Raw genomic sequence first — 13760 nt, 5'->3', positions numbered from 1 at the left:
AAATGAATGGTTTTTCTTTTGTAGCGAAAGGCAAGTATTGTGATCAACACCGTAACATAATTTATTTTATGAAGTTAAGGTTGGTGAACATTTGAGACTTTATTGGTTTTATGGCTGTCCACTGATTACATATTGGCTTTACTTAGGGTAAATGTTGTAAACAGATCAAATAGCTGTTAATATTCACACTAATAAAGATTGAAGTGTCAAAAATTATCACCCCACACACAGTATGAGGCAACCAGCTTAAATAATATTTGTTTGAATAGTTGCCTTTTAATAGTTTGGTGTTCACTGTTTCACACAATGCACTTGAGCCGTTCCCAACTATCAAGTAACTTAATAAATACCTGGACATTGATGGGAAGACCTGAAAATACTAACATAGTCACAATCGATTTCATACACTTCATTTTGCCCTTTTGATAGTTTAATTATTTATTGGCTAGTCGGAAGCGGCTCACGTGCGTTGTGTGAAACAGTGAACACCGATCATAAGCTTTCTCTTAAGTAAAGCATGTGAGATTATCCAAACACAATTTCAGTTTCTTAGACAAAACAATGAATATTACCTGGCGGCTGCCTTCGACAAGAAAGGAGCAGTGATGGGCTCTCTCCTCATCCCGAACTCAGCCCCCTTGAAGTAAACTGAGCTGAACTTGCCGAAGGAGAACTGGTCGAGGTCAGACGGCAGCTGGATATTGTGCTCTGTGGTCTCCACTTGACCAACAACCTACAAAGTACAAAATATACAAATAAAATTAATGATTTTACTATGGAGCTCATTAAAAACTATGATTTATTTGAATTTTTTTTAAAGCAGCCCAAACGCTTGTAGTTGTATGAAACTTACACATCTTTTTCTTAGTGGAATTTTCAGAACAATTTTACTATTTGCAACATTATTTTCATCATGAGCTATGAAGCTTTGCAATATCCATATTGAATATATGGTGTCATGACGTAGGATTAATTATAAATACAAAAAAAACCAAACTGATGCACATAAGATCTCCACATGCAAAAGTTTCCATCATGCCTGAAATAATTTCTCATAACTTTACCTGCATCCATCAAAATATTGTGCAGCCCTGCTCATGCGAAACGATTGAGCTAGTAAACAAATACATTTATTTGGGCGTGACTGTTGATTGCTACTTTAAATGGGACATACAAATACACAAAATTTGTAAACGGCTGCGGGCGATAGTGGGTAGAATATACAAATTGAAGTGTTTCGTTCCTGTGAATACCTTAAGAATTATTTACATGTCACTCGCGGAATCAACTTTAAGATATGGAATAACCACTTGGGGACATTCTTGCAAAACAAATTTAAATTACGCACAATCAATACAAAATTCTATCGTTAAATTACTAGTTAAAAAAAATATTTTTTCGCAGAGACGAAACATTTCACTTTTGTATCAAAATTTAACAGTTTTGCCGGTGCAGGCCTTATTGTGGTATAAAATATTGATTCAGCACATATCTGAGTATAAGAGGAAAGTTGAACATGGGCACAATACTAGGTTCACAAAGAATGAAGGCATGCTTGTACCTAAACATAATAATAAATACGGACAGCGAACCCTTGAGTATAATGTGCCTAAAATATATAATATGCTACCTGGTAATATTAAAAAATGCGAATTTCCAAATAGAGTCAGATATTTGCTGAAAACATGGCTACTAGGTAGAAATAATTTGTATTAGGCGATTTAATGTGTAAGTTTATTGTTATTGTATAAATTAAGGTCTAAGTTGTAATCTATAAAAAGTTGTAATAAAAATCCTGTTTGACAAACTACTTAACTGTATTTTTACTGTTTGTTTTTGGGGTGTTATGCCGTGTTGCGCTAACTCCTTCTTTAGCCGACGTTTCGGACAGGGTTGCAGTGTCCATCATCAGGGCAGATCCGGTAGATCCGAAGATGTGTTAAAGAAGGAGTTAGCGCAACACGGCATAACACCCCAAAAACAAACAATAAAAATGCTTTTGGCCGTGAGAATCTAAAAACTTACCTACTTAACTGTAGTTTAACGGGATATATATGAAATAAATAAAAAAAAATAAAAAAATGCAAAGCTAAGACAAGAGACTATATATTTATATTTTATTGTTCAACATGAAAATAAGATTTCAATAAAAGAGAGTTGGAACTCGGGCGAATACATTGTAATATTACTTAAGTTTGAGTATTATGAAGTTACCTTGACAAGTTGTCTGTCAGCGTGAGGTGGTGTCCACTGGTCCAACTTGGAGAAAATGAAAGCTAGTTCTGCAGGGATGTCCAAGTGATGGACGGCAGCAGTGGATCGTTCAATGCGTTCCCTTGCTTGTCTCTGTTCAGCGCGCTTTCTGCAAATTAGTAAACAATATATGAGTTCAATTTTATTTGCTTTATTGCAATAAATTTAAATAAACCAAAGAAATAAAAATACTAAACTCAACATTAGAGTGTCCTTAGAATATGCATAGATTTGTACTTATGGTATCAGCAGGCCTACAGTTTTCCTAACTTAAGCAAGTCACGATTTAAAAATATTTAAAAAAGTAAAAACCGTAGAAGATTGTATCAGTCTACAAAATAACTTAAACAGGTTAGTTAATTGGTGCACTCTAAATAAACTATATCTCAATATAAATAAGTGCCATTCAATAAGATTTTACAAAATAAGTCAACCAATTATTTATTCATATGAACTTAATAACTCAACCCTTATCTTTGTTGAAGAAATTAATGACCTGGGCATCATTTTCGACTCTAAGTTAAACTTTATATCTCACATAAACTCAATTAACAATAAGGGAATGAAAATGCTTGGATTCATTCTTCGAAACTCCAGAGGCTTCAGAAATATTTCAACCTTGAAAATTTTGTATACATCTTTAGTTCGAAGTCAAGTCGAATATAACTCCTCGATCTGGTCCCCACATTATAAAATACATTCAGATTCAATAGAAAAAATTCAACACAAATTCCTAAGACACATTAACTTTAAACTCGGTATTCCCGTTGAAATTATAAACTATAATTACTTAATGAAAAAATTAAATTTATTAAAACTCTCAGATCGAAGAATTATATCCGACTTAATATTTATGTTCAAAATTGTAAATGGTAGTGTAGACAGCCTTGATTTAATTAACCTCATTGAATTTCATGTACCCATAAGAGCTACTCGCTCTAAAACCCTCTTTAATTGTAACAATTCTAAGACTGAACATTTCAAACACTCGCTTGTACCTAGATTACATGAAATTAGTAATAGGTACGCAGATGTAGCGGATCTGTTTAACTGCACAGAAGCTAGGTACAAAAAAGTCTTAACATCATATCTTTTAAATCATGGCCAATAAAATGTAAGTCTACTCATACTTACGTAAAAAGTCAAATAAATATGTATATAAATGAACTGTCTGGGGCAACTGAGGAAACTTGGGTCAATAAAAATAGTCAATAAGGTGAACCAACGGCTTGATTGGCACTTAACTACTTTCAACCAAAACCTGAATATAAATGCAAACATTTTAGCTATTGTAATATATTATATCATGTATCTATACTATCATATATTTCAATCAATACTAATCTAACCTAGTCTACCTATAAGTTTTGCATATACTTGTGTCTCTAACTTTTTATATCCATCTAGAGTTTCTGTTAATTGTATATTTTCTGATGTCACTGTTTATAATCTACTGTATATGGTATATTTTATACCGTTGATATTAAAATAAATAAATAAATAAATAAATAAAATAAACTTAAAGTTATATTGAGTATTTAATGGAAGGCTTTCATTGAACGAGACCAGATATGTATTATTTTAATGATTTTTGGTCTTAATCAGTCACAATTTGGTTTTTCAAATGCATAAACATCTGTACATAATTAGTTAAGTAGGTAGACAGTATCAATGTCAAATAGTTATACATTGCAAAGAAATTACATAAAATTCCAAAAAATAAGAACAGTTCTCTCTCATTAATTTTGCCACTCTGAAAACCGGGCAAGTGAAAACAAACGAACAAACACCGCTATCGATCATTTGTAAAATTTCCATTTTTAGGTTCAAAGTTTGAGGTTTACGCTTGCAAGCGGACACCATTTTGTAAAATTATCTAAACAAAAAATGTGGCAGAACGAAAAGAACAGTAACAGTTGATAGAATACTCCGTACTAGGACTAACCGAAATGTCCTAAAACAACAAAAATTAACCCTGGTGAATGGTAAAATGGTCAGCGATTTCAAACTAGGCGGTGGTATACATAGTAACTGAGTGTATATGAGTAAGATAACCCAAACCATCGCGTTGGTGTACAAAGCTTGGCGCTCGAGTCTAGGCATGCAGCTGACTACCGGCGAATTAAAGAGCTTGATTTTGTGCTTACAACTAGTAAAAATAATGGCGGATTATAGTAGTTATCTGATAATCGAGTGGTAGAGAGAACTGTGCATACATTTGGCCAGAATTAAATAGTAAATTAATTCTTACTGAGCGGCCTTTTGAGCCTCCGCTCTCTGCTTGTGTTGTTCCTTAAGGGCTCCAAAACGCTTCCTCGCCCTTCTTCCTCGAACCAAAGCTTGGGTTCGAACCACTCCCCTTATCATCTGTAAAAACAAGTTTAAGATACACATTACATAAATAAAAACGCACATATAACAATTCCGTACATATCTTTACAGGAGAGCACTTTGAAGTAAAAAAGGTTAGAACTTTTTGGACAATTCACCCAGAGATTTAACAAGCAGCTTTAAGGTAAAGTATTATATTTTCAGTTCAGTTGTTTAGTGTTTTTACCTTATTGTATCTTCTTCTGTGGTAAACTCCTCTCCACCAAGACTGTATAGTCACCGTGCTTCTAGCCAAGGTGCGATAATGTTTTCTATAAATAAACAAAAAATCTTTTTATTAAAAAACTGAAAAACACAAACCTAAATTGTCCATCCCCAAAACATGATAACCCAATCACTAACGTAAGAATGACTCATTTCTGTTGAATTTGTTTTTTTCCTTAACCTTTTCACCGCTTACCGCATCATAAGATGCAAGAATAACCGATGCTTTGTACCACAAGCACCTTTTTATTTACAACAACAGAGACTTACGACTTGTAACATAAGCGTTTGACTTAAGGTTGGGAGAATGCAGATTGGATTCCAATTCAGCGATATATTAAAATGCATTTATTATTTCCACAAATTCTGGATATTTTTATGTTAATTATTGTTAAATTTGATGGACCTAATACCTGGCTTTACAGCGTTGCTAAGAAACATTGTTAAACAAATAAATGTATTAATTTTATGGGAATGAACGACTCTCAATAATGCGTTACATACGCCCAATATTCCGCATGATATGTAATATTTAGGTACATAGGGAACGTGGTGAAAAGGTTAAATGATAAGCAAATAAAGAAGTAGTTCGAAATGACAGTTTACAGGCAGATGTTTAGTAGAATAACAGAACTCAATAACTTTTTCACACTATTTTCGCTTTATGGTAATGGAGTTAAATTTTAATAAAAAAGTCATTGAAGATCTTTCAAACATCTGTGTTTCTGGCAATTACTATACTAAATGCATATTCACCTGAAATTAGAATCAACAGAAAGGATTGCGAAATGACGATGGAAAACACATTTTTTTTAACATTATCAAGTAAATTACAAAAATGACTTATTCACTCCAAGTTACACAGTACAAAGCCATAAAGGCATCTGACGGCCAATCTAGAGAGGCCGGGAGGAAAGGACTGCTGAGAGCCAAGGCAATGGATGGAAGAAAAAGTTTTGAAGGGATGGCCTTCAAGTAAGAAGTGCACACAGTAAAACCTTCCAAACCACTTACTGGGCTGCATGAAAGAAATTAAACGGGAGGAATGCAGATCACGCCAAACTCTGGGAATTGAATAAAAATGCACTTTCTAGATGAAAAAAGTGTGTAGAAATTCATTAAAAAAAGAATTAAGGCGCGGAAGAATAAATTGAGGGAGATACAGCCGATCAAAGTTTAATAAATTGCACTTCGCGATCTGATATTATCACCATATTCGGACAGTCCGCCGCCATATTTTGTCACGAAAATCAAATTAAAAACTTTTAATACTTTTGAAATTTCAGTAGTGCCATCCAAAAAATAAAAAGTGTTGCCATATAATAATATCAATGCATGGAAAATTCTGAAAATTAAATATCATTTGCCAGATTGGTAGTTTATTATTTAAAATCTTGTAAATACTTAATTTATGTATATATATAACCTAACCTAACTGTGATTTTCTATAACAAAAAAATGACCCTTTAATAACGCCCACTCGCATCCCCTTTAGAGTTTTATCCCAGTTTTCAAGTAGTTTGTGGGCTACGCTAGGTTTGTATAGACGGTTTGTGATTTAATACTAATACCTTTTTTCCATGTTATTTCCTGTTACACATAATTGCCCCTTTAATAACGCCTGCTCGCGTCCCCTTTAGAGTTATATCCCAGTTTTCAAGTAGTTTGTGGGCTACGCTAGGTTTGTATAGACTGGTTTGTGATTTAATTCTAATACCTTTTTCCCATGTTCTTCTGCCTACTCTAACCCAAACTAAACACCTAACCTATTTTGTAAAAAAATATTATTATTATATGGCAACACTTTTCTTTTTTTGGTTGGCACTACTGAAATTTCAAAAGTAAATACATAGTTGTTAATTTGATTTTCAAGTCATAATTGATAAATAAAACATGGTTTATATGTATCGCGTACGAAGTTTCAAAACCCTATAACTCAGTTAATAGTGCCGACCCCCACTTAATTCTTTCAGATTCGGATTCCCCAGCCCTAAATTAGTCTTAATCAAGTTCAATTTCGGTTATACTCCCATAAACCGAATTTTACCCTCAGATCGCGAAGTGCAATTTTATTAAACTTTGATCGGCTGTATCTCCCTCAATTTATTCTTCCGCGCCTTAATTCTTTTTTTAATGAGTTTCTACACACTTTTCTCATCTAGAAAGTGCATTTTTATTCAATTCCCAGAGTTTGGCGTGATCTGCATTTCACCCAATTAAACAATTAACCTTACTTATTTAATTGATAAAGAAATAAATAATATGGCATATAAAATAAATTGATTTTTGGAGAAGTAATTTTTTCCGGAAGAGGTTAAAAGGTTTTTCAAGTAGGTACCAGAAAAAAAATTGATTGGGGACTTAATGTGTGGGTTCAACTATAATACGCAACATAGTTTCCCTTTCTAATTAGGTAATTTATTAGATACCTGCTCTGATATAGATTCTTACACGCCTGTTCAACGTTGGAGTGGTAAAGCCAGCCTTAAGCCTGTTTTAAGACCAAATATGATTTAAGATTTTCACGGCCAAAATTATTTTTGTTATTTGTTTTTGGGGTATTATGCCGTGTTGCGCTAACTCCTTCTTTAGCCAACGTTTCGGACAGCATTGCAGTGTCCATCATCAGGGCAGATGTGTTATTTATATTATTGCAAATAACACATCTGCCCTGATGACGGACACTGCAATGCTGTCCGAAACGTTGGCTAAAGAAGGAGTTAGCGCAACACGGCATAACACCCCAAAAACAAATAACAAAAAACTGTTTTAAGACCGTTTTAAACAAACAAACGCATTGGTAATATGTCAAGGTTTTCACTGTTCTGACTGTTCTTTCTGTAAGACTGTTAGTATGTATGTAACAGTAAGTGAAGTTACCTAGCGAGGTATCCCCTCATATGTTTCTGCAGTGTAACAGCAGCTCCCTTCAGTTTATCACTGCGCCCAATCTCTAGTGTCCTCTGCAAACTCTCCCTCAGAAAAACTCGGCTGGCTCCCAGTTGGTAGTCTGGACCAGCTAAGGAATAACAACCAAATTATTGATTAGAACAAAAGTCACAGCAATATAGAATTATTTGTGTCTGAGTCATTAATGGATGGAGGGATAACAAAGAAGCAAATAATTACCAGTTCCAGACGGTGGTGCTGATGACAGAATGGAGCGGCATATTTCTCTGAATGGTGTTCCTCTGGCAATCACATTTGGCAGCAGATACCTAAAAAAAAATTGTGAATTTAGTCCTGTCTGCCCTTTTGTTTAGCCAATGGACCTTATTTCACCACATTTGGCCAATAGAAAACTACAAACTACTAAAACGAATTAATGTAGGCAAAATGTAGGCAATTTGAACAGATATTTTAAAACATTGATTGGAATTATTTTGTAAACTCCAGCGCGTTGGAATCTTCGATTAATCATAAAACTAACTTAGTATTTTCATGCTCTAACAAAAGATTTCTCTTGTCTCTTCCGACTTATTTGTTATTGACTTCCATGAACCGAAATTATTGAAAGATTTTTTCTTACAAATCATTGATCATGTGTTTACATATAAAAAAATGCATGTTAGAATTAAATTATTATTATTTTTAATTTATAGCAGTGCTTATAGACAACAGACAGAAGCCATAATATTTAATATTGCTTCAAGTACGTACCACAAACGGCTATTTTAATTTAAATAATGAGCAGAATACACGCTTTATAAATTTAACTATTTTTTAACCTTTTGAACGCGTTAATTTGCTCCGTTTTATGTATACCCGTACGCGGTACATATTTTCAAATACCTATATACGCAATTAAATGTCAAATTATAGCATTCTAGCATAATTTATTGGACTATATAAACAGAACAGATTATTCTCCACAATATGAAAACAAATCCTCGTGTGTCAACACTCTTAGATGTTTATAAAAACAAAAACATAAAATTTCATACAAAGACGTACCGTATCTTTTGAATGTGGTCCCGCCATTCACTCGGCGTGTGTGTACTTAGGCCACTGCGTTGATAAGACACAAGTGGGACACCATGATCACTTATCATTTTTAGTTATGAAAAGTTGTGAATGACATACTAGTGCTAACGCCATCCATTGACAAAAATGTAAACTAAAGGACTAAAAGGCGCACTTGATTTTCGATCTTTTTTTATGAAATACAATTTTATTTTTGAGAAATTCTTGTAGATGTCAGCATCGTGATAGTTCTACGAATGTCCAAGTGAGCGAGAAATACATTTATAACGAAAGAGCGCTGGAATATCGGCCGTCAAAGTTTCCGTATCAACTGTTGATACAGCCGGGTGTGAGTATAGACTTTTTGCCGTAACAACAGTTGATACGGCCGCGTGCAAAGAGTTAATAATTTTTTAATGAATCATAAAAATATGCGATAAATGATCAAATATAGGTACATTCAATGGTTCTCTAGCACTATTAGCACTTTATATGTTTCGATATTAAAATTTGGAGATATCATTTTTTGAAAGAGGGCGTAAATTTCCAAACCAAACACTTAAAAATATCCGTGCACTCAAGGCTGGAATTAATTATATAGCAGAACACTTCAGTAGTTAAATAAATTAAACATTATAGGCCTTTCAGATAAACACTTGAGAGCTAGAATATTAAGTTCCCACTCATCATGTACCACTACTCACCAAGCTTTCCATCAAACTGTCAATATATCAATATCCACTCGAGCGATTGGTGTCATGAAACTGGTTACTGCGGTATTAAGCCAATGAATCCACCTATATTTCACTGTTTTCCCATATTTTTAGGTTATATAAATTTGATACATTATGGCAAGCGATCGCTCAAAATCTGTTTTTGCAAACATGTTATATTATGACAAAAATCGCTCAAGTGGATATAATACTTATCATTTCTTTTTCCTAGAAGGTTCAGACTTTGGTGGCTTAAAAAAAAAGTGCATTCAGATAACCCATTACTTCTCTACCTGGGGCAACCAACTGGATATCTTCCCTCTATAATTGCTAATCGAAACCTGTTGTGTTCCCACAAACAGTTCTCCAAGTCGTCGTAGAAGGAGATTATAAATAAATGGTTCTTTGTGGTAAATCAGGGATTTATTAATACTTCGCGTATTACAATGGTGACTCGATAGTCGACCTAACTAGAAGCTGTCTAAATGTGATCTGAGACACTTAGTTTGTCTGGGAGCATTCTAACTGTTCCTGGCGACTACTGGCTACTAGCTGCCATCTTGCGGACTTCCAAGCAAGCTCTATGCACTGCAATCTATGACTGCATCTGTGAAGGTCTTACTTCTCAAAAAAAACCTCTGAGCGATTTATCTTTCTTTAGGCATCTAGACGAACATATTACTTATAAACTCAAGATGTTTAATAATAATCAAATCAAAAATTAGGTTAAATAGGTTACGTAGGTTAGGTTTGTAGATTAGCTTTTTCATCGCTTTTAATTACTTTATATCAATTTTTAAAGATGTGTTGAGTTATCATGGAACCTCTATAAAGATTAGCAGAGGTTTGGTGCTGAGTCAAACATGAGCTTCTAACTCAGTTGCAGTGTGGTGCGATAATTATATATTTATTTATTAATTATGTTGCTAAAGAAAGAATTCCTTACCTGTATCTCTCCACGAAGGGATGGAATTTTAGCCTGACGGGGTAACCGCACTGGCGGATCTTGATGGTATCAAGCATGCCGGTGTAGCGCAGCTGCTGCAGCACACAGGGCATGTCGAACCGCATGGGGGTCTTGTCCATGTTGGGTTTGATGCAGCGCACGAACCACGGGTTGCTGCGCGACATGGAGTCCAGCAGCTGTTGGAGGCTGTCGGAGAATCTGGAGAAAGAAGAACAAAGAAAAATAAACAAGTTAATAAATGACTGCATAGGCGAGGTGATGCTGCATAGGCATATTGTTGATGTTATGCATAACGATACATATTAGTTTATTAGGGACATGTCAATTATCTAATACAAAAATCGTAGAGATTCCTCCAGCTAAAAGCCCAGTTGGCTGCAGTTATTATTTTCACATGAAACAATATAAATCTCGAAAATAATAAATCTCTTTAGTACTTAATTAGTTCAAAAACGCATATAAGGACAGCCGTTGACGGATCACTACGCCAGAGCTGCGTGGCTCAGGTTAAGATGACCTATTTTAAACTTTGTTAAAGTTCACAATCTTAGCTACTTTTGTGATCACTCCTCCCGAAAAAAAAATTATCCATCAAATATGTTTTAACAACTAAACCACATAAAAATTCATCAATATAATTACCTTGCAGCAACAGTAGGCGTACGTGGCTTCATGGTGACGAACCTTCCGTTGGCCCCGCGTGGAGCCCCCTTGGGCCCGTGGTGCTGTGCACGCAGCCGCTCCGACATGGCGGCCACCATCTCCACGCGACTGCTGCAGAGCAGCTCAATCACATCCTGGCGCAGCTGGTCGCGGTTCTTATCGAGGAAGCCGTCCACCGAGTACCAGACCTGCCCAGCGTAATGGCGAATCTAGAAAACGAGAACATTATTATTAATTTTTTGTGATTATTCTATATTGTCAAGCAATGTGTAACTACTTGAATTTACTCACACATGGGGTAAGCATACTCCTTTATAAACACGATAGATGAGACGTTTGAAATATATTTTAGTACAATTATTCATGAAAAGGGTTGTTAGCACTACACACACACCGTAACAAGAATATTTCTTAGTACTTAAGAATTTAAGATCTATAAAAATTTGTCATGTTATTAATACAGTATACGCCATTAAAATCATTATTGAATTACTTACTTGATGTCGGTGATTTAAGAAAAATAACTTAATTTTCAGAAATACATATTATGTACTAAAAATTAAGAAATCAAAAACTCAAACCATATTTTTGTCTATTACATATTAAAATTACTATTATGAAATGCCTATTTTTTACTCTAAATAAGTTGATCAAGTTACCCCAAACTCCTTCCCGCCAACCCTGGGTCTGGAGTACAGCTCGTTGAGGGCGTGGTTGTAATGGCACTTCTCCAGGAAGGAGTTGTCCGAGGCCCGCGGGAAGTTGGATTCATCGTCCAACAAGTGCATGATACCCACTGGCTTCTTGCTGAGCAACTGAATGACTGGAATAGAGAAAAAAACACAATTAATACATTTAGAACACATTATTTTATGATTTAAATCCTTAAGTTTTAGTTCATGAAATATTAGTATCGTAGTTTATTGTTACACAGCTTCAATAGCACAGCTGTAATTAAAATAAAAGTGAATGTGAAGAATCGAGTTACAAAATTGGGTCTTCTCATAAATTTTAATCATCTTGGAGTTAATTAGTCATATTAAGCTACTCAAGTGCTGTATTCTTTGTGTGTGAAAAACTAACAAGTTACAACTTTCACTTATTAAAAACATTAAGAATGATTTTGTGTTTATCTCAAATAATTCAGTTTGCAGATTAGTAATGCTCAATTTAATAATCATTAACTTTCATAAAATATCATAGAGTAAATTCTGAACTAAAATATGTCTTAATCATATAAATAAAGATTTTATTTTTCAGAGAGAACACATGGTTTTAAGTTTTCTTTTATCTCAAGCGATATGTTATATACATACAGGGTGTTCGGGGTGAAAGTGCAGTAACTTCGGGAGGTGATTCTACATGATGGTAGAAGTAAAAAAGAAAACTAACAAAATTTCAACTTTTAGGTGTACTTTTTAGCTACAAACGAAAAATTGCGCCAGAGTGTGCGTACTGCATTATTATTGCTTTTGGATCATTTGAAATGGACCGGCAGATCCTAGAACTAACACCCACTACCCCCCCTTCCCGCGCTTTACAACTGGTAACAGAACAGCTGTGATTTGTTTACTGTGTTTAATAAGTTATTAATATTTTTTATCGTTGAAAGTGTAAATTCGTATTATTATTTTAGTGCAGTTATCTTTGTTCTTCGAAAACAACGTCACCAGTCTCGCGCTTGACGAGCACACAGCGAATTTATCGGGTAAGTGTGTACCTCCACTAAGGATTTTTAGTAGGTATGTCTTTTTGTACGGAAAAAATGTGGAATTTCGGAAAAAGTTATTTTTCTTTTTTGCTCCTACCATCATGTAGAATCACCTCCCAAAGTTACTGCACTTTGACTCCGGACACCCTGTATATAGATTCTTATTTGCCTGTTGGAATATGAAAAATAGGAGGTCCTGAGGAATATTCCCCTACACGACCTGTGTTGTTTGCCCATAATAGTTTTTTAGAGCAATTGAAAAAAAATACATTTTTGGATTTTTCTGTCTCAAACTAAAGTTGTATATGTACACATTTACCACATTATTTAATTTATATCATTTCTCAAAATATTAACATGGAAACATACAAACTGCTTACTGGGGTTTAAAGCCAATGAATCCACCTAAATTTCGCCGCTTATCCCATATTTTTAGGTTCTATAAATTTGGCACATTATGGCAAGCGATCGCTCCAACTGGAAAGAATTATTATTTCTCTTTCTTATGACAAAAAAAAAGTATTTCCGCATGATAGAATGAGAAAAAAACCTTTATAAAATATGAACGGATGAATAGTATTTTAATATAAGTATTTTTTGTTTGTATGGCCCTAAACATCACTTTATAGTCTGCTAAAACAAGCAATACTACAAATAATGTATCTGTTAATATGGATAGTTTAATTTTAAAGGTTTACATTGACATAAAACCTCAAACTGTAATCTTTAAAATTCTATGAAATACATATCAAAATGTCTGCAATTTGGTGTAGTTTGAAAACCAGTGAAGACAATTTCGAACATTTTGCCCAAAATTGTAGTACATATACCTACCTACTACCTCATGTAGATCTTAAAAGCTCAAAGTCTAGAAGCTTTGAAATACCAATATAAA

At 34.3% G+C, this 13760-nt stretch overlaps 1 protein-coding gene across 1 annotated transcript in view; it reads right to left on the bottom strand.

Annotated features, from left to right (window-relative positions):
• Nucleotides 1–13760, bottom strand: part of Myo10A (unconventional myosin 10A) — a 254254-nt gene that overhangs the window by 117226 nt on the left and 123268 nt on the right. The window contains exons 6-14 of the mRNA XM_089638199.1: nucleotides 11814–11977; nucleotides 11134–11363; nucleotides 10471–10689; nucleotides 7978–8066; nucleotides 7729–7867; nucleotides 4811–4895; nucleotides 4505–4620; nucleotides 2215–2362; nucleotides 573–733 (exon numbers count right to left, since the gene is read on the bottom strand). Of these exons, the coding sequence (XP_089494325.1) occupies nucleotides 573–733; nucleotides 2215–2362; nucleotides 4505–4620; nucleotides 4811–4895; nucleotides 7729–7867; nucleotides 7978–8066; nucleotides 10471–10689; nucleotides 11134–11363; nucleotides 11814–11977 (1351 nt within the window). The remainder of the gene's footprint in view (nucleotides 1–572; nucleotides 734–2214; nucleotides 2363–4504; nucleotides 4621–4810; nucleotides 4896–7728; nucleotides 7868–7977; nucleotides 8067–10470; nucleotides 10690–11133; nucleotides 11364–11813; nucleotides 11978–13760) is intronic.

This window comes from Hesperophylax consimilis, chromosome 12, assembly GCF_061612785.1.
Source record: "Hesperophylax consimilis isolate HC1 chromosome 12, BYU_Hcon_1.0, whole genome shotgun sequence".
NCBI lineage: Eukaryota > Metazoa > Arthropoda > Insecta > Trichoptera > Limnephilidae > Hesperophylax > Hesperophylax consimilis.
This window is presented reverse-complemented; position numbering and strand designations above follow the sequence as displayed.